This window comes from Lycorma delicatula, chromosome 7 (assembly GCF_047948215.1).
Source record: "Lycorma delicatula isolate Av1 chromosome 7, ASM4794821v1, whole genome shotgun sequence".
NCBI lineage: Eukaryota > Metazoa > Arthropoda > Insecta > Hemiptera > Fulgoridae > Lycorma > Lycorma delicatula.
Window position 1 is genome coordinate 13331577 of NC_134461.1, and position 23342 is coordinate 13354918.

At 30.8% G+C, this 23342-nt stretch overlaps 1 protein-coding gene across 5 annotated transcripts in view; it reads right to left on the reverse strand.

Annotated features, from left to right (window-relative positions):
• Positions 1–299: 299 nt before the first annotated feature.
• The window catches only part of LOC142327785 (transmembrane protein 39A), a 39885-nt gene continuing 16842 nt past the window's right edge, over positions 300–23342 (reverse strand). For all 5 annotated transcript variants that reach the window (XM_075371118.1, XM_075371114.1, XM_075371115.1 and 2 more), the window contains 8 exons: positions 22730–22869; positions 18504–18602; positions 15983–16086; positions 13184–13338; positions 11110–11207; positions 9867–9953; positions 5261–5381; positions 300–634 (listed from right to left, as the gene is read on the reverse strand). In XM_075371118.1, the coding sequence (XP_075227233.1) occupies positions 398–634; positions 5261–5381; positions 9867–9953; positions 11110–11207; positions 13184–13338; positions 15983–16086; positions 18504–18602; positions 22730–22869 (1041 nt within the window). In that variant the 3' untranslated portion in view covers positions 300–397. The remainder of the gene's footprint in view (positions 635–5260; positions 5382–9866; positions 9954–11109; positions 11208–13183; positions 13339–15982; positions 16087–18503; positions 18603–22729; positions 22870–23342) is intronic.

Here is a 23342-nt window from a genome sequence, read left to right on the forward strand (position 1 = left end):
AGAAAGACTGGAACATATTGAGGTTAAAAGATTACAATTGAACACACAAAGGGTCAAAGAATAACTGATGATCCAAAAAATTAAACAAAATAGGAGAAAAACCTTACAAATCAATACAACAGAAATTAGGTGATAGATATTACTTTATTTTTTAAATAATAAAAAAAACAAACTCATCAGCAGGAAAAAAGGGAAAATGGAATATTCCCTTTTATCAGCAAAGAGACTCAGTCATAAGTTACAAATAAATAATCACTTAAAATGATTCACATTCAGTCTCATAAAAAAAACACAAAAAGTATTTCAAGGTCATTTTAATAGAAAATAAAAAAAATATGCAATAAATAATATAAAAATAAGCTTCACATTTGAATAAGATAATTTAATTTTTTTAAATTTATCCACCACCAGCTTTATCTTGTAACATTTCTTCAGCTTTATACACCCTAAAACATATAAGATAGTCTCTAGCCAATTTAAATAACGTATAATAATTGGCAACAAGTAAAAGAGTTAGTGACATCACTTGATACCATTCTGAGACTCTGACTAGTATTACAACCTGTAATATAACCAATGATAATTGGAATCCTCCAAGTGAACACAATAACACCGAAGGGTTATTAAATATTGCCTGAAATAGAAAAAAATGCTTGGTTTAACAAATAAAATTTTCAGTACATAATAATATTTACATTAAAATACACTAAAACAATAACAGATACAGAAACAATAATAAAAGCCTGTTTAAACTTTCTTTAAAGAAAAGAAAAATTAAAAATTTCTTTTATTAAACTACCAACCAATAGCCAAACAAAATTTCTCAAAGTTTTCACAGAATTTAATTCTGAAAAAATTATGCAATTAAGTAAATAAAAAAAACAAATATAATACCTATTTAAAATCAATTTTGAAAAACAAACAATAAAAAAAAATTTCTGAAAATCTTTCACTACAATTTAGCAATTTAACAAAGTAAATTTTGTACTACACCTAAAAAAGTATGATTTTCAGCACAATTTTTTTCGGGCTTTACAACAATTCTCTGGTAAAATATTGGTAGTCCAGTTCTAAAATCTACTTTTTTTTAAACTATTCATGTAAGATTCGATATAAAACCACTAATTTTGCTTTGTAGTCTGTGTTTATAGAGTTTTGGTATAATATTTCACTGCTCTACAAGTTTTGTTACAATAATAATTTTAATTTTGGCTTATTATTATGAAATTTTGATACAGAACCCAAATATAACTATAAAATTTGTCCTTACGTCTGCATATTTTTATGTAATTGATACTCATAAAAAAAAAGAAAACTGTTAAAATTTCTGTATTAAGACTAAACATTGCTACAGATTTATTATGTCAAATGTTTATATTAATAATGAAATATGAATTTCCAAAGATATTTATAAACGAACCATATTTATTACAGATCAAAGTTAGGCAGCAAGAATTTTAGCACCTGCTCTCATAACAATATAATACAGTGTACTGTAATGATGTAACTTCTTTATGGGGTTTACTAGGGCACCGTCACAATCTTAAAGAATGGAAATTATTTACAGATTCCTCTACAATGAATTTGAAAGCTGTCCTCCTTCACAACAGAAAAGAGAAACCATTATCAATTTCTCTTGCTTTTGCAGCACAAATGAAGAAGACTTATCAGAATATGAAATTTTCTCTGATGATGATAAATGAAAAATATTCTTGACACGTAAGAGGAGACCTAAAGGTGATTTTATTAAGATTGCAGCTCAATTACACTAACCATTGATGTTTTTTATTAAAGTGGAACTATAGAAAACAACACATTAAAAAAGACTGGCTGAAGAGAGAGCACTCTTGGGTCAGAAAAATATTGTTTGTCTAGCTCTTGTGAATCTGAAGAATGTGTATTTTTCACCACTACACATAAAACTTGTTTGATGAAATTTTTTTTTAAAAGTAATGGATCATAATGACCAAGGTTACTTATATGATAACAGCAAGTATCACATGATCACCGAGGCAAAAATCAAAGAAGGAATATTTGTTGGACAACAGATATGTAAGCTAATGAAGGCCTTAGGGTATGAATATGTATGAGAAAGCAGCACGGGTATCACTTCAAAGTATCATTTCTGGGTAAAAAGAAGGCCGAGAACTACATAGAATTGATAAATGGACTTCTTAAAAACAATGAAAAAACTGGGATGCAAATGTCTCTAACAATAAGCTGAATTCACATTTTCCACCCGACTTTGGCAATGTAAGTGATGAGAATGGTAAAGCTTTCAGCAGAATGTCAGTAATGGAAACTTGTTAACAGGAAAAATGGAGCCTGAATATGCTCGCTGGAGACTGAATAGGGGTATTTCAGAGGCTGAATAGGAGAATAAAGAAAAACTGATACTAGATAATATAATATAGCATAGGCCATATAATACCTTTAAAAATGAGGTTTCCTATAAATATACTAAAAAATCATGCCCTCAGTTCAATTTTGGATTGCATATTTGAAATCATGGAACAAAGACACATGTTAAATGCATGAAACAGAAAATAACACCTTTTCTTATAAACCAATATTATTTGACTGTTAAGAGTAAAAATCAAAGTTAAATCTTTTACTAGATGTAACTAAAAAACAGAATATTTCTAGACCTATGTTTACATGAACTTCTTTCTTTATTTTAGAGAGGAATGGACCTATAAAATATGGCAGATGTTTCCTGAAACGTTCTATATATTTTATTCAAAAACATTTCTACAGGAGAAATTTAATTTGAAAAGAACACATGCAAGAAAAGAAATTAATAAAATTAAATAAATAAAATCAACAAATAATGCATTACAGCATTTAATGTAAATAAAAAAAAGAAAAATCACGAAATGGGATAACAATACATAGTACTCATCATAACTTGAAAACAAAAAACACAGTAGGTAAAAAAATTATCTGAACAGACAGTGGCAGAAATATCTCATCATTATAAAATTAATATATATGACAGGTTATCTCTAAACTAAAGATCGTTTCATTGTAAAAAAATCTATTCTGAAAACTTTATAAATATATTTTATTTCTCTTAAACTGCATACCTTGTACTACTTCTCTGTATAATCACTACATCAATTAAGACATTTATCATAGCGATACACCAGCGTCAATATACCCTCATATTCTTCTGCCGCCAATCCATTTAGCCACTGATTAACAGCAATTTTAAGTACATCATCACCTACGAATTGCTTACCATTCAAAAATTCTTTAAATTTCCAAAACAAATGGTAATCAGAAGGATCTAAGTCCAGACTATACGGTGGTAGATCGTAAATTTCCCATCCAAAAATTCTCAGTAAATCGCGTGTCGGGATCAGCAACATGTGGATCTGCATTATTCATGCAGCAGGATGATGTCACCAGTTTTGAATGGCGCACAGCGCGCCATTGAAGCCTACTTCAAAACTATGTAAGTTACAGCAACTTACATAGTTTTGAAGTAGGCTACTGCATTTATAGTCGTTCCACATGGCATGAAATCAATCAGCAGTATGGTAAACCGATCCCAAAAGACTGTGGCCATCAGTTTCCTTCCAAATGGCTGTGACTTGACCTTTGTTGGTCTGGTTGGCAATTGAGGATGACGCCATTCACTTCAACTGCCAATTTCTCTCTGACGTGTAATATGAAATCCATGTATATCACCCAACATTTGAATTGAGGAACTCATCACCTTTTTCTGTTAGCGCATAAAAAATTCCAAAGCTGATCCCATTCAGATTTTTTTGTGATGTTCCGTTAAGACGTATGGCACCCGACGCACACAAACCTTTCTGAAACCTAAATGGTCATGATCAATGCGACTGATAACAGCTCTTGAAACATCAGGAAAAAAAGGGCCAGGTTGGAAATCATTGAGCAACAATCTTTTCTAATTTCATTATTGATGAACTTTAACAAGCCCTCCCTGAACATTCTCATCGTGCACATTAATTCTGTCATTTCTAAACCTTTCAAACAATTTTTGGACGTTTCTTTCATTCATTACATTATTACCGTACACAGAAACCAACTGCCAATGAATTTCAGCCAGCTTAATGTTTTGATGGTTTAAAAACGTATGACTCATGTATTTCACAGTCGGCGGGAACATCGATTTTCCTATTCATTTTATAACATAAAAATTCACACATAATCAAACATATTACAACGGGACAATTTACAGACAACAGTGCAGTATCTAGATTAATAGCATGATCATGAATGACACAGGTTCGCCAACCTTAAGGAGAAGAATTTCCCAGAAGTCTTTACTTTAGAGATATCCCTCATGTATATATATATATATATATATATATTTTTATATATATATATATATATATATATATATATATATATGTGGAATATAAATTTTTGAAAATTCAAATAATAAAATAATTTTGATTGCAAAAATAATTTGGAAATGTGTAATAACAATAAAAAAATTAATAATTTGAAACATATTATAGCTGTAAATTTAAACAAAAATTTGAAATGATGAACCAAGAGATCGTATTTGAAGATGTTTTAATTAAAGACATAGTGGGTTGTAGCAGTTGGCAACTATGTTTATGAACACGGATGTATGATGTTTTAAGTTTACATCATTCCAGTAATGGCAATGGAGTTACAAATTTTGTGGTTTTTAGTGATTGTTTTTAAGTTTACAGACCCGAGATCCTGTGAAAGTCTACTATTAGTGTTTTTTTTTTTTTATTGGTTATTCTGTTTGTTGGTTATGTTGTTTATTTTAACACACATTATATATATATATATATATATATACAGGTTTGCCAACCTTAAGGAGAAGGATTTCCCAGCAGTCTTTACTTTAGAGATATAATTTTGTCTCTATTATATTATTAAAAATGTTATTATATTATTACCATTCAAAAATTCTTTTAATTTCCCAAACAAATGGTAATCAGAAGGAGCTAAGTCTGGACTATATGGTGGGCGATTGTAAATTTCCCATTCAAATGTTCTCAGTAAATCACATGTTGGACCAATCTATATGGATTGTGATATACATATATAAGAGAAACAGAGAGTGAGAAAGAGAGATTCTGATATATTAAAAGAATCATAAATAAAGTTATAGTATTAAAAAACCACTTCCTATCATTGCTGTTTGAGATATTGCAATATGAATTTTAAGAGAAAAATACAAACATTATAATTATATATTGTAGAATACAGCAAACATTTTTAAATGACCAAAAATAATACTCACGTAAAATCTTGTATGTGTGGGATTACCAGGCTCAGCTGCATTTGATATGCCCTCAGCTTTATACAACTCCTTGCAATGTTTTACTAAAGCCCCTTGATGCCATAATGTTGATTCAGCCCACCTAAAAACACAAAATTATAAAAAAATTACAATACATATGCTTAATGGGATTGATTTATTAATATAATCTTAACTATATTCTGGATATTTAAGAAAGCACATTTTGTTAACCATATTAATGGTGATCCTATCACTCAGAATTAGTGTGAGCATTTTTAGGATCAAGCAGCATCTTTTTTTTTTTTAAATAATTTTTGTTTCAATGTAATGAAAAAGTTTTAAATTTCAATCGGACATTAATTTACGTTTATTAATAAAATTAATTTTTTTATGTTTCTTTTATAATTTCAAGAAACACAACAGATTTAAATGCAGTTTACAAATAACAAAAGAATTACATATAAGTCACCAACACTGATTTGACTACATAAAATTATTTCTTATTTCACTTAGATTAAAGTAAAAATAAATAATTATATGAAATGAAAGTCTACCGTTTTGTATAAAAAAAAGTTACTTATATTGTGTGGTGAATGTGCAACATTACCCAATTTATTTGGGTATCACTGATCAAGTCCGTTTCACACTCCATTAAAAAAAAGAACCGAAATATGAGTGAGCATAACTTGAATAAGCAACAATGAATTCTGAAAGAAAATTAATAAACTACAAATGCATACCAGAAAAGGTTTTTTACATTCCACAAAATATAATTTTATCAGAGGTAACAAACACACTGAAATATAAAATAATCTTTGAAAATACCAAAAAGCATACATAGTATGATGTAGTATGAGTTGAACTTATCGGTCAAGGTTGCCCAACTATGGTACATCTAAAGAGAATAAATACAAAACTTTTTTGTGCTTCTCTATTGAAACAATATAGAAAGGGTTATTTCCCCAAATTAATCATGCTAAGTAGCTATGTAAGCAGCAGACCAAAATTACACTTTTTAAGAGTAGATTTTTCTTAAACCCAGCAAAAGTACATGAATTCATGTACCCTAAAAATAAATGTTCGATATTTGATACGTAAACCAGAAAACTGTAAAATACAGTAGCACGGAGATTAATCCAAACACAATGTTATTTAATAAAAAGTAATTTTATTTTGAAAAAAAAATCGTAACTGTACAATTTGTAAACACCTAGTAATTAAAATATCCTTTATTCTTAATCACTTCACGTACATCATTTGGCATCGATTCAACAAGTGTACTAAAAATTTTGTTTAAATTCTGCATCATAAAACCATGCTGATAATATTGTTTTAAAGAAATCAATTTTTGTAGTATAATTCATTTTTGAAAGTCATTTTTTGACTGCTGCTCAAAATTTTTCAAATTTCAAATTATAAATCTACATTTATTTTACTGAAATTAAACTTTTTAAGATGCATATTATTCCTTTGTACTGTTAAATTATGTTGAAATTCCATTAAATAAACAAACTAGTACAGAATATTGAGATAAGACATATCCTAACCTTAATTTTTCATATAAGTACATTCGTGGGATGCCACATCCTCAGTCAAGATTGAAATAATTCTGTTATTGTAAAGTAAACATTTTTAAATAATGTTAACTGCGTATTAATATACACAAGTGCTGCTATCTGTTGCAGTTTTTATAAGACATCTCTTTCAAACACTATCTGATGGTTTATCAAATTGAAATTTTGGTTGTATATAAATGTAATATTTTTCCACTATACTTAATTTTATGTCATCTTATTAATTTGTAATATTTCTAAATTTGTGTTATTATCATAAATAAAATGTTTATTGTTTATTAAATGGTCGGCCATATTAAATAAACCTAATTTATTATTTTTTGTAATTTTTATTAAGTTCAAGTAATCTAGTTTTAAAGGATCTTTTTTCCTACACAAATAGTATCAAAATCAAATCTTTACATTTAATTTTATAGATTCCACACACATTGTTTATTTTATTATTAATTTTGATTTTTTTAAAAATATTTATCATGTGGTTATTAGGTTTGTATGCTGGTTTGAATAATTCTCTACTGTAGATTTTAGTAATGTTTTCAATGATATTATTACTGTATACTAATTAATAATTAGTTAATTAATATACTAATTAATTAAGTATAAATACTCATAGAGTATTTATACTCTATAATATCTATACTCTTTAATATTTATACTCGTAGAGTATTGATACTTAAAAGAAATAAAAAAATTTACCTAAACAATATTTTAACTGTGTATATTCAATAATTTACACAAGTAAAACGAAATAGTTACATAAAAAGCTAAATTGAAATGTATGTTACAATAAAAAGATTTTATTGTATAGGTTGGCAATATTAACAGCCAGTCAACAATGAAAATTGTATACTTCAATTGGACCTGTCATCATAAATTATCATATAGATAAAGGAAGTGCTGCATTATCACATCATAGTGTAAAAATGCTGTATGTTTATATGAACGTTTTACATTATTTTCACCAGTAGAACATGTACTGAAAGTTTCTTTGTTTCTTCATGGAACACTGTTTAATGAGAATATCATGAACAAATCATTTCCATATTAAACCTTTACATGTATGAGTAATTCCAAGTACTAATTTACTCTCAAAATATTATAAATATATTTCTGACATAATTGCTGATAATGGAAATTCCATAGGTAATGATTTTTTTTTTTAATATTTGTTATTAAATTCAAAATTGTTTTATTGACAACATTTCTTATGATAGTGCTTCTCTTCCGAACTGGGAGAAAGTTACATTGATATCACTTTGGTGACGGGTGACTTGCTGCGAAGTACAAGAGTTGGACTGTCTGGCCTGAGGCTAGTATGAGCAATCATAGGCTTATAACCTATGAGATCATTTTTGGAGGCGGTCTAAGAGCTCCAGATTCAGGTTGCTATAACCAAAACGCCTGGATCAGTACAGGCTGCAACGCGAGTGCGTAGCTGCCTTGCAGGGTTTGGAATGGCGCATGGAGCGTAGAGAGGAGGTGGAATTGATGGCTGAACAATTTGACCCATCAAGACTGGCAGCGATAGGGTGCTACGGCGGCCTTGGCTAATGGACAGACCCTTAGGTAGTGGCCAGTCTGCTGATCGGGGAGTGCCTGCAGCCGTCATGACCAATGCTTCCAGGGAGTCATCTGTTAAACACAAGTGGAAACCCGGGAAAAAATGGTGGTCCTCTGACCTTAGCGTGCTGCATGCAATAGTTAGATCTGCTAGGAGAACAGGGATTATCATTGATGTCATGCGCGCTGAGTGTCTGTGGATCTACCGGCGCGCTCCTAATGAGTATGTTCATGCCATCAAGGAAGCCAGACTCAAGTTATGACAAGACTTCATGCGCGAGTTGCAGCGCAGCCCCTGGCAGCTCGCAAAATCATGTTACCGGCCAAAGCCATTGCACGTGCTGTCTAGTGTGCAATGTGAGTTTGGTGGTCATGACCACACTTCAACATCTGTGGTGACTTACCAGGCGTTCCTGGATACTCTGTTACCAGATACTTCGAAGGGTGAAGCAGAGGTGAGCGTTAGGGCGAAGGTTATGCCCTTCCCTGGCGTATGGACTGTGGATCCTGTAGATATAGACAGAGTAATTTCCCGAATGGCACTGAAAAAGGCAACAGGGATTAACCAACTTGACCTGGATATATTCTACCACCTGCTGCCTGTCACATGAGAGCCACTTGGCAAGCTGTTCATGGGGTGCCTTAGCTGGGGCTGCTTCCCGACTTGTTAGAAAGTGGCTTTGATGAGGGTGCTCTTAAAACCAGGAAATGATCCTAGTGAGGTCGACAGTTAACGACCCATCAGCCTCTTGCAGTAATTGGCATGTTGCTTGAAAGGCTGGGTGTGGAATGGCTCTGGGAAATAATGAGATGAACTGTTTTTTAAATTGAGGCCAGTATGACTTCACGAAAGGGGTGGCACAGAGGATTACATCTTAAATGCTCTTGCCGAGGTAGAAAACACCGACTGTAAATATGTTTTGGCAATTTTTATAGACATAGAGGCAGCATTTCCTTTCTTGTGTTGGAGTTCTGCCCTCTATGAGTTGGAACGCCGCAATGTTCCTGTAGCCCTGCAGGTCGTAATACGTGACTATTTGTCTAATTGTACGGCTCTGTTTAAAGATGTGCACCTAACTGTGGAAAAATCCATCACCAGGGGAAGCTTGCAGGGTTCTATTTTCAGTCCCTTGCTGTAGAATAACAGTTGAAGACTGGTTGTCTTCACAGATAGCTGATTTCTACGATGTGGGCATAAACAGTTTAGTAAAGCGGTATGATATATGTTTAAACAAACACGATAACTATGAAGAAAAGTAGCATAAAGTGTAAAGAGTGAAATAAAATAACTTTTTGACAATATCTTTATTAATTTTGTTTGTATTTAAAACGGACCTTACTTAAAAAGTAGCTTTTGTAATAAATTTTATAAAATAATAGAAAATATTCTTAGTAACAAAAAAAACAATTACACCTGAAAATACGTACTTATGAAATTAAAATATTCAAATTAATAATAATAAATTACTTACAGATGTGAAGGCAAGTGACAAGACCTTCCTTCAATTTTTGCCCATTTTCCTAAATGTAATGCAGCTTGGTGAAGTGTGTCGTAATACCTAAATTGGAATAAAAATTAAGGCAAAGTTAGTAAATATAACTGAATCTTTAATGACGTTTTCACGTATTAATTCAAAAAATTGTTATTAAGTGAAACGTTAGCTTGGGAAGAGGTATAATTTGTAGATAATAAAAGAAAGCAATGCAATTATTAATTGAATTAGTACATGAATTAATTGCTAAAACTAGGAAAGTTAAAAAATTCCAGAATTAAAACTCTAGAAAACCATGGGTTATAATAAAATAATTATTAAATATGATTAATATAAAGGAATTATTATATAAAACATAAAAATTATATTTCTCTAAAAAAAAAAAACTAAGTATCAAGTCCATACTTAACTACTGAACAAGCTATTGAAAGAAGCAAAAAATAAAATTGAACAAAATAAATTTACTAAGAAAAAAAAACATGGAATTATGTAAATAAAAAATTATGAAAACATAATAAAATTGAAAAATATACAAATTGATAAATTAAAATGTCCATAAGTAATGAGCTGATTGAAACTGATAAAAATTTATCTGATATTTCAACAATCTTTTTTTAATGTAAATAGTATGATTACAAGAAATTCTATGATCAGTTTATGAAACAGATTATGAAAAAAGAGAACAACTTCATCCAAAAATATGACGCAAGGTGCACACAACAAATAATTCAATAGCATTTAATTTGTTCATGCAGCTTTTACAGAACACACTGTCAGCATAGGACAGTGGCCTGCTCATTCCCCATATCAGTGTAGTTGCAAATATTTCCTTTGGAGCAATTTAATGAATATAGTTTATGGACCAAATCCCCCCCCCCCCCCCATACTACTGACAAACTGAAGGTGAACATTCAAAAAGAAATCATTGGCTCCTACATCAATATTTTGTATCAGGTATCTCTCAATATTATCACTCAAGCACAAAAGTGTTTCATTACTTTGGGTGCTCATTTTGAACATCTTTTGTAAAAATATGGAATATATGTAAATTTTTGCTAATGTAAATACAGAATCTATTTTAATGTAAATTTTCGTCCTTTTATTTCACTGATAAAATGTTAACTGTGACAACTGTGTTTAGATTGTAGCAGTTCGATTTTAAGTTACTCACCTTGTTAATAAAACAGAAAATAATTTAAATATAAGTTTTATAAATACTCACTTGATAGGATAGCAGTGTACAAGATACATAGTAAAACAACCTAGCCAAACAAATGTTAAATGCTGTGTGGCCCAGTACACATCATAATATAGGTAACTCTGAAAATTACAACAAAAAAAAGAAAAAATTAATTAGTAAAAAAATTAAATAAATAGGACTATTTTTACAATGTTTTATTAAAGAACCGATAAAAACTTAAAGATTATTTATAATGACTCAAAAAATAAGAAAGAACAGAACAACAAAGTTACAAACAAAATTCTTGAGACTGCATCAGAGGATAAAACAACAAAGCAAAAAGGACCAGTAAATGAAAAAGTCATGACTTAAGTGGAACAGTCGTGTAAAGTGATCAGACCATAGAACAGAAATGATTTGGCTAAAGAAAAAATGAATGGAACAAGCCGAAGATCAGAAGATTTAGAAAAAAGATGAACTAAGTGAAAGAGGATATTGAACTAGAGGGCAGAATGGCAAAAGATGATAATATATTACAATTTTTAAACAACAGTAACCACAACTAAAATAACTGCTAAAGAATTTACAACTAAGAATCATCAATAGTGACTTTTAAATAATTCACAGAAATTGTAATAGCACAACATAAATTTTTATAAAAAAAATAGATGAATAAAATTTCTGGGATTCTATAAAATTATTTCTCTATTAAGATATACAAGGTGTGTTCAAAAAGTAACGAGAATTTTGAAATTTCACGGGTTGTATTAGTCCAATTCTCAGGATTTTTTTTCATTGTTGTATTGCTAAACATGCCTGAAAAAAAGTATCTGTACATTTTTAGCTATACTGGATGTTTAGTCTGTCGTCAGCTGTCAAAAGGATAACATGTGTTTTGGTATGATCGGCTATTTTTTATTTGCATAAATAATGAATCAGAGAATTTGTATTAAATTTTGCTATAAGAATGGAATAAAGTGTAGCAATGTTTTAAAAAATGTTAAATATTGCTTTTGGCGAGTCTGGTATGAGTAAAGCAAGGGTTTACAAGTGGTATAAACATTTCCAAGACGGTCGTGAAAATGACAAGCGCCCCAGATGCCCCAGCACATCAACAACCAATGAAAATGTGGAAAAAGACAAAAAATGATTATGAATGATCAGAGAAGTCGCTGATGATGTTGGGATATCAACTGGTTCATGCCATGAAATTTTTTCAGATGTTTCGGGTATGAAACGTGTGACAGCAAAATTTGTTCTAAAATTGTTGAATTTTGAACAAAAACAGCGGCGAATGGAAGTTGCTCAGAAGTCATTAAATGAAGTCAACAACGATGCAAAACTACTGAAACATGTCACTACAGGTGATGAAACGGTTTACGGATGTCAAAACTATGACTCATCGTCCCAATGGAGGCATTCTGGATCACCAAGACTGAAAAAAGCTCAACAAGTACGGTTATGCTCACTGTGTTCTTCAATTTTAACGGTATAGTACATCATGAGTTCTTGCCACAAGGTCAAACGATCAATAAGGAGTATTCCCTACAAATTCAATGCCATCTGCATAAAGCAATCCGAAAAAATACCCAGATTTGCGGCGAAACAATTCATGGTTTTTGTACCACGATAATGCACCTGCTCATACTTCATTGCTTGTTCGTCAATTTTTAGCCAAAAACAACACTGTAATGATACCCCAGCCGCCATATTAACCAGACATGGCCCCGTGTGACTTCTTTCTATTCCCAAAAATAAAATAACCTTAAAGGGCCGTCATTTTACAAGCATAGATGAAATTAAAAGCAAATAGCTGAAAGAGCTAAACACTATTCCAAAGATTAAGTTCCAGAAGTGTTTTGGGGATTGGAAAAACCGCTGACATAAGTGTATAATATCTAATGAGGACTATTTTGAAGGGGATAACATTAATGTAGACAAATAAATAAAATTCTATCCAAAAACCAAAAATTCTTGTTACTTTCAGAACGCACCTTGTATCTTGTAATTGGAAATTACATTTCTATGTTTAATGATCATAAGAAACAAAATTATAGGCTAGCTAAATTAATCTAATAATAATAAAAAGAGTTTAAAAGAATTTCTAAAATTATACCTGTGCAAAACAACATGGAACAAATCCAGCATAGTATGCATTTAGTACAGAACTAAATAGAATCTGTTTCATTCGATTATTAAAATCAGTTTTTAAAAAATCAACTTCTTCTCTTATAGTCTGCGGTGATGTTGAACAACTATGAAGTGGTTTACCTAAAGAAAAGAAAACAAGATTAATAAATAAACGATCTGATGATATTACGCAATTTTTTTCATGTATGAATATTTTATAATCATGCTACAAATATGTAAACTTAATTAAAGAAAATGAAGATACAATTTTTTTTCTGTCCAATTTTTTACAAAAATGTAGATAAAATAACAATGTCTGTAAACAAAATAATAAATAAATCTTTATTATGTATACTTAAAATAAAACTACTTAATTTAAGTTGTATACATCCAAAAAGTAATTATTTTCACAAGAAGGGAATCTGCTGCTGTAAATTTAATTTATTTTATCTGCCAGATTTTACAATGAAGCATATCAAACAATATGAGAGCTGTCTGAAAAGTTCTCGGCCTGACAAAGAAAACAGAAGATTTTTCAGAATTTTTTTTTATTTTTCAAAGCATACAACTACAATTTAATATATTTAGAGAAACGACTTTCTGACTTTTTACTACTCTCAGTATAATGCAATTTGTCCAACTCTGCAAAATAAGTGGTTGTCCCAGCTTTAACCTCATCATTTGAAGAAAATCTTCATCCAGTGAACCATTTCTTCAGCTTTGACAAAGGAAGCAATCACTGGGAGCCAAATCCAGCCAATATGACACATGTGAAAGCAATTAAAGCACAGATTATGAAGTTCTGCAGCAACCCAAAACTTGTATGCTGGCATATCATCATGGTGAAAGAGCACTTTACCTTTAGCCAGATGTGGATATTTAGCCTGAATTAGCACCCTTAGATTCATCCAGTAGTGAAACATAATACTTTTTGGTGACGGTCCTGCATTTTTCTAGGTACTCTATGAGCAATGCAACATGAGAATCCCCAAAAAAAAACTATAGTCATGACTTTCCTGCAGATGGAACCATTCTCATTTCCTTTGGTGCACTTTCTCCCGTTCCAACCCACTGTTTAGACTGCTATGACTGCTATTTGGTCTCTGGCAGATAACAATGAATCCATGCTTCATTTACTTAGTTACAACTATTAAACGATTGTGAGAAAATTCAACTGCCATGATTTCCAACCAGATTCATTTCAAGCAATTTCAACTGGCTCATGAAACCACATTTTAATCGCAAGATTTTAAACGCATCAAGTAATGTAGAGTTTGCGCTCTGCTTGATATAAGAGAAGCAAAAGATAGAAAGAGCAAAAATTAATGCAATCGGTCAGGAACTGTTAAAACAATTCAATGACAAACATTTTTTGTTTTGTTTCATGAGCATCATAACAGACAATGAAACATAGGTTTACTTCTATATTAAAACTAATGTTCAGTCTTTGTGATGGGCTAGGAAAAATTCAACAAGTCCAAACAACACAAAGGTAAATGCAATTATTAAATGTCAAGATCATGCTGGCAGGTTTTTTGATAATAAAAGTGCCATTCACATGAAATTTTTGTAGGAAGCATAATTTGTAAACTCACATTATCACCATGAAGCTTTAAAACGCTACAAAAAAAAAAAGGCTGGCAAGAGGAAAAGTCCAAGCTGTGGCGAAGGAAGTCTTGGCCGCTTTATGATGGTAATGTGTTGGGATAGTTAATAAGAAATTCTGTATGAGAAATGGATGATTTCTTTCATAGCCTCTACATTCACCTAATCTCGCCCTGCATTTTTTTTTGTTTCCTACAGTTAAATTAATAATAAAAGATCAAAGATTTGAAATAATTATAATTACAGGAAATTTGCAAATAGATCTGAAGACAATACAACCGATGCTAATGCGGAAACACTACTGGGATCGAGGTATCAATAAAGAAAAGGATTACTTCAATCGTGTCAAGAACCAATTTAGTAGCTTTTAGATAAGCCTTAAATGTTTGTAAAACAAAAGGTCAGTTAATATCTGAAAGGGTTCATTGCCAGCAGTGCAGAGTTCAAAATGATAATATCAGAATCACACTTAACACTCCAGTTTGCAAGTGGCTGCAGTGGGGTGCTATTCATGGCACTGGTAATAAAACAGTTAGATTAGTTCTTAATAACAATGTAGCAAAACATTATTTAATTCTGTATATAATACACTTTTTTTTTTATTAAAAGAATTTTATAGAATTGCTAGTCGGTCAGGGCTCACTACGCTTGCCTAAACATTTAGTCAGAGAGCTCCATTCCCTGAACCCCAACACATTTGTTATCCTCATGGTTGTGAGAGTATTAAATATTTTACAATACTCATTAAAGAAAAAAGAATTGGTCATTTTACTTCATTATATTTCTGTGACCATGGTGACAGAAATAGAATGAAGTAGAAGGATTCATTTTTATTTCTTTAATGAATACCTTTAATTCACAACTTCACCCACAAGGGGACTGAGGCCTTGAATTATGGTTTAAAACCTTACCTGGGATAAGACGAATGTATTCTGAAAATTTGAAAGCAATCAGATGATTAGTTCTCGCATGATGTTGTAAACAGAGAGACAGACAGATAAACATTAGCATCTATATATTAAATTAGAGTTCAAACTCAGATTACAGCTGTTACTGAATTTACAGTGCATGTATAGTCAGTATGCTACTATTTGCTACAACATGTTTTTCAAACATAAATATACATTTTAACATATTTATTTAAATAAAAATAATTTGATTAATATAACTATCTACTTACTTATAATTCTACCCTTTGTTTCTTCAATTATTAATGACGGATGAGACATCACATCAAAGAATGGACTTATAGTTAAGCCAAATAATATAAAATATACTGAGATTCTGAAATAAAAAATAAGATTAAAAGTAAACAAATTAAGGATGATAATTAAAAACATTAAAATTATAAGTAAATTAAATTAATCAAGCTTTTTCTTTCTATCATCTCTTTGTCTGTTCACCATATTGAAACTATTATCATAGCCGGTTCTAGAAATCACTTCATGTATTAATCCTAGAAGCAGCATTAATGACAAAAAAGCTGACAATTCTGTACTTGTATATTTCTTTTGCAGAATTATAAGTTATGAAGAAGATTGATATGTCAATATTTATATTTTTTGTTACTTTTATCTTAATTAATCAATCACTCAAAAAATCAATATGTTCATATTTTGATATTATTGATATTTTCATATTATTCTAATTATTGATCATAACTAACCTTCATTTTGAATAGAGTTGACCTTGTGTTTGTTTTATAATCCCTAGCAATATGTTATTTTTTTATTTTTTACTTGTAAAAATATATGACAAATCTTTATAAGAAAAATTTTATTGCATTTATATTATGAGGGTGATTCAAATTTAAATGAGAAATTGTCTGCAAAAATAGTTTATTTACAAAAGTTGACAAAATGAATATTACGTTTTCTCAAAATAGTTCAAAATAGTTTTCATGAATATCCACACACTTTTACCATCATTTTGGAAGTTTTGAATAACCGTTCACAGAATTCTTTTGGCTGTGCTGAGTCAGCTGTGCACAAATTTTTTTACCTCATCATCAGTCACAAGATGATGTTCACCTAACGTGTCCTTGAGCAAGCCAAACAAACAATAATCACAAGGACAAGGGTGGGGACTGTAGGCTGGATATTCGAGTGTCTTTGACAATAAATGTGCAGTGTGGGGCTGCGCATTGTCCTGAAGCACGATTGTGCTGTTTATTGGAGTATCACGGCATTTCTATCTGTAGGATGGCTTCACATGTTGCCATAAGAAGCCATATGTAGTTGTAGTAGGCGGCATTCAAGGTATTCTGTCCTTACATTTGATGCAAAAAATCAACATACAGTATTCCTCTAATGACCCAAAACAGGCTGACATCATGATCTTCAGGTTCACATGTCCTGCCTCATTTTTCTTTAGTAAATCCATCAATGCACTTTCAAGTATAAACTGGTGGACTCATGTTTCATTCATTGTGAAAGTACACTTCAATAGACCTTCCTCATCTTACTTGTAATGTGTTAAAAGATGAGTACATCTTCACGTATAAAAATCTACTCGAAGTTAAGGAGGTGAGGTACCCACCTGGTGCCAATTTTACTGTATCTGAGATAGTCACGAATAACTGTTTTTATGCTGCGAACTCTAATTTCTACCTTCTATCTTGCGCAAACTGATATATTTGTTGTCCAAAATCAGTTGCATGGTGAATGTTCACGGTTGCAACACTGATGCGTGGACATCACTCATAGTCTTCAATTTCAACCCTTCCATTTCCTTCTGTAAAGGCATTAACCATCAGTACTCTTCCGCCTTCGATAACACATCACCACCGGATAGTCTGGTGTACATTATCATCAGTTTAACATTTTCTTTAATTAAAAATTTAATGATAATGTGTTGTGCAATGTACACATGCATCTCTTGCTCGCTCATCATGCTACTGATCAATCCGATGATGCGAACAGAACTGCGATAGGCTAGGGTGGTGTCTAATACTAGGTTAGGTGTGCGCATTTGGCTTCGATTGTCTCGTGTGTTATTGTGATGCATTGTTCTTGGGTGTGTGCGTGTTTGGTGCTACTTTATTTTTAGTGGTGTCTGATTATGTGTATGGGCGTTTACCCCCCTCCTGAAATAATGCCGCTTTAGCAGTTACCAGGAGGAGTGGTTAGCCTGGGGTGTAAGTTTAGTTGGTAGTGCGCAGGTACACACACACACACACACACACACACACACACACACACACACACACACACACACACACACACACACACACACACACACACTTAATAACATCTTGCAGAACCTTGGCACCTGTAAATGGGGTTCCTCCACCACATTAACAAAAAGAAAGAAAAAAAGGGTAGTGTCTCCTAGTCCACTCTCTCATTCAGTGCAGTCACAACTTCACACGAGCAGTTCTTTTTTACAAGAAAAAATTCTCATTAATATTTGAACCACATTAATACATGTATAATAATAATAATTTAATAATTGTGTAAAATTAATAATTCAAATTTATGGACATTTGCAAAGATAATGTATTATAAATCACAAATTATCATAAATCTTATGAAATGCACATTAGTTAACACATTACAGAAGATTTCCTAGACAACAGGAAGAATTTAGATGTGGATAATAATAGTAAATGTTTGTTTACAAAACTTACATTTTGAACAAAATAATCACACTAAAAACACAAAAATTGAACTCATTAAGTAATAACATTAATAATAACTTACGGATAACACAGATAAAATATGTTGACAATTGGATGATTTTGCATTATGTGATAAGCACACCAAACAAGACATGTCAGTACAACACCAAGAAGAAGTAACCTAAGTAAAGAATGAAAAAAAAAAATTAGAAGAATGAATAAAATACCTGCAAGAAAAGTATATCACTTCATTAATCACTAGGAGATGTAATACTTTCCCTGGGAAAGTATATCACTTCTAATGAAGTTTCACTAGGAAACTAGCTGTGAAATGATCAACCATATTATTTTCTCATCCTTTTGGCTCTTTGTTTTTGGAAAAAAAGAAAAATTTTATCTGGTTAATACAGAAATCATTTTTGAAAACAGAAGTATTTTAGGTTCCAAATACTTCATAAATTTATATGGAAATGGATTCAAGTGGGATGAGTTAACATGAAGGATGACAACAAAATAGAAAATTTTGACCAACAACTTTGACATCATGATCTCTATCTTATTAATCGCCATTTTCATTACATACACTTTTAGGAAAGGACAACAAAGTATCCTTAAAATAAAGGAACTGCTTGATCCTTTCTGGATTAACACAATCAAATCCCTCCCCCCCTCATTGGCTTATTCAGCAACTCAACTTCCTACCTAACTAAAAATTGCACAGTATATAACTGTAATAAGTGCAATCCCTATCAGGTTAAGCTCAATATCCCTTCCAATGCCTTTTAAGCATACCTAAATTAATCTCTATTAAAAAATAAAAACTGACAACAGTACACTTTTTAAAGGGGAGAGTTTTACAACTGTCAACTGCATCTGAGCTACCTTACGTTCAGTTTTTTACTGTTAATGTTAATACATATTTGTACTTACAAGCTTTTAATCTGTAATATATATATATATATATATATATATATATATATATATATATGTATATATATATAAATAATAATAATTTAAATAAATTCTTTTTTTACCCATATCTTGCTCTGTACCAATTAATACCAAAAGCAAAAACAAAATTCAGCACAATCCACCAAAGTACAAAATCATTTTTCTTTATCGTTTTTATAAATCAAGAGCGCTTTTGAGGAATTTCCTCATCAGCTGATTAAAATTAAAATCTGATTATATATTAAAAACATTAATAAAATATTTAACAAAATATTATCCATACATGACATAGTCAAAATTACTTAAAATAATTAAATCTTCAATTTTAAAACATTAAAATTTTTTACAAGTTTGTGGCCAGCCACTAAATACAGCACTGTACTAACATGATATAAACTTTACCTAATATTAACAAAAGTGTTGCTCTATAGAAGCTTTGATAAGAATATCATTATCAAATTATCTCTGCAGATTGATTAAGCTGAATTTCTGTCTACATTTATATATATGATATTTTTCTAGTTTTTTATTATTATCATTTTCTTTTGTGACTTCCAATTATTTCCAAATTAGTTTCCAAGTCAATAATAGAATGTTTATTTACTAATGTTTTAAAATTAAATATTTAATTATTTTAATTAATTATTTGACTACATACAAAGTGTGTCTGAAAAGTTCCTGAACTAAATTAAATAAAAATACTAATTTAAAGATAAATGAAAATACTCAAATCAGCCCTGTACACAGAACCCTTCTCTAGTTATACACTTGCTGCAGCACTGTTAGAACATGTAAAAACCCTCTGAAGAAATCACTTTGTGGATTGCCTTCAACTACTTGGCGCAAGCCCTTTGGATGGCCAGAATGTCGTCGAAAAAGCGACCTTTCATCTTCGACTTGAGTTTCGGGAACAGAAAATAGTCTGCTGGAGCCAAGTCGGGTAAATAGGGCAGGTGGGATAAGACGGTGATTTTATTTGCGGTGTAATAATGTGTTAAAACTGTTGCAATGTGTGCTGGAGCATTGTCATGCAAGAGAATCCAACTACTCAGATCCTGGTACTCGGGCCGGATTCAATGAATGCGTCGCATCAGGCATTTTATTACTTCCAAATAGAATTTAGAATTCACAGTTTGACCAGTTGGGTCAAATTCATGATAAATCAGGCCCTTTTTGTTTTTCGGTCAAAAAGTGTGAAACAACAGCACAACTTTCGGTGGTTAATTTTTTTCAGTTAGATTTGTACGTACTGCATCTTTACCGATGTTTAGCTCTTCTGCTATGGACCAAAGGGTAAGGGGTATTGCATTTTAAATCAACAAATTTTCAGAACTTTTATTTCATCACTATTTTTGATTCTGATGAAATTTGGTACATGCTAACTACCCACCTTGTAGTGGCCAAAAAATATTTTTTTATATTTAAAAAAAAGTTTTTCTTGAGTAACAGACTATTTTCTAACTCACAAACAGGTAAAAACAGCCATTTTCATCGCTTTTCCATGAGCTGAAGCATTCTTATTTTACATCGTACGGACAGTGAAAAAGGGCTTTTTGGAAAGAGTAAAGATGGAACTTCATTTTAGAGTGTACTCAAAATTCATTTTGTTACATAACCAAATCTTGTAATATTTACTGTAGTTACGTTTCCAAATTGTTGTTTTTTTTTCAAATTTTGGGCCCAAAATAATAATGAAAAGCTTAAGATAACAGGCCTGTTTTTTCCTTCTAACTCTTAGGTACCAGTAGTACTAAAAAAAAATTGGACTGTTACTGAGTGTCCTTCATTAAATAAAATGGCCGCCATATATCGTAAGATTTTAAAAATGTCTCTTTTTTGGAGCCCAAAAACCACATGTGGGACAGGTTGCAAAAATCTGAAATGTTTACAGCAGTAAGTACTCTTTATGTACTTTAAAACCATATATAAAATTTATTTTGTTACTCAAAGGGGTTGACGAGTAATCAAGCCATTAAAACCGCTAAAAACACTGTTCCTTCTAACCACGAACAATGTATTCAAAAAATTTACACCATGTATTTTTTCAGATAATAATATAGGCCTACTACACAAAATAGTTTGATATGTCTATAATGAGATAGCTTATATTCTAGATAGTTTGTTACTTAAAGTATGACTCGTACACACAAACTCATGATTAAACATGAAAGTGAATAAAAATGCATGGACATGAATGTTTGCATACTCTTGAATATAAACATTGTAGAAGGTCAGTTACTGTTTTGATTTCAGTGTGATATGTTGTGTTGTTGCTAGTGTTAATACTGTGGTTAGGTAATGTACACTTGTTTATAAAGTAATTTTATTAGCAAAGAACTTCTCTTTTATGTGATATCTTTTATTTTTATCTTATTAATTAGAAATTTTTTTATTTTAGCTGTAGAGAAACTGGGATAAGACAAAGTGAGATGCAATTGGTAGTTTTATCATTTATACTAACTGTATTGTTATTATAAGAACCCTTGCATTTTAAAAAATCGGATTATGGAGTGTTCAATTGGCATTCTCACTGAAACAGTTTGTTACAAATTGACTTACAATATCTTCAGTATTGCAAGATATTTTAGAGTTTACTGAACAGCAAATAACATTGATATCTTTAAGAAGTGAATGTACTGAAACAAAAAAATATCTGAACTTTTCATAAAACCGAAAGTTTAGATAAAATATTTTCATATTAATGGGAAAAGTTGTTGCTCTGACCCATTTAGCTGTCACACTAAACCGGTTAAAAAATCTCTTTGAGAAATATTTTTGACACTTTCAACAATCAATCCAAATTTAAAATTAATTCCAGGCAGAGCACTTTGCACAAAATGCTTAAACAAAATACAAAAACCACAAGATGATGCAGAAAGCGAACCGGAATGTCAAGATATATTTGAGCCTCAACATGTTATTGAATGAAGTTATTACTTTCAGGGCTGAATCACCTGCATTTCAGTGGGCTTAGCATGACGACAGGCAAAAATACATTTGATTCAGTGAAGAAAGCAATGGGACAACTGCTTCACTTATCAGTTCTCCCAGTAAGCTTGCTTGGAATGCTTATTATTAAGATGACTACATCATTCTTGGAGGAACTTGATGATAACTGAGACAAAAAAATAATCAAGGATGCACTGGTAAAACTGCTGATACATATATGTTGTAATCGATTTAAATAAATATGTTAAACATAATCTTAATAAATACAGTTCTGATATTAAAATATTATAAGATTCATTTAAAAATCTGCAACTTTATATAAACAAATTTCTAAACTTAATAATTTTAATTTATTAAAATAAAAAAGGTAAAATATGAATAATATTATAATAATATGTTATCAAATACCTTAAAAGCTGTTGTACAACAGGCCATACTGATGGTGGTGACCATGTGAGAAGAATTTTACATAAACCATTATATATAAATCGTCGAGCCAATATTGTACCGATAAATCCAACCAAGTATGGATCAATGAGATAAAAGTTCTAAAACAAACATTTTTAATCGTCAGAAAAATTAACAGTTACAAATAATTAATTAATCAATTATAATGTACAAAAAATATAAATATCTTAATTTAAATCCACCTTGCAACTTTTAATCTAATAACATGTTTCCATCTTCATTATAAGTCTTTATCACGAAGATAAAACACTAATAAATGTATATAATATACACATTACACAAAAAAAAAAAAAAAAAATGGTGCACAACAAAAAATAATAAAGCAAAAAAGCTATTGAAAAGCATTAAGAAATGTATAACAACATTAAACGCAATGAATAAATTACATTCAATATTGATTAAATCGGAAAAAATGCACAGACAGATTAAGGAACATCTGCTTAACAATAATATGAATACAAAATCAAATTATGCATCACATCTGGTAAATAATAATCAAAATAATTCAATTTTTCTGAAAATTTTATTTGCAACAGAGATTATATGTAAATGT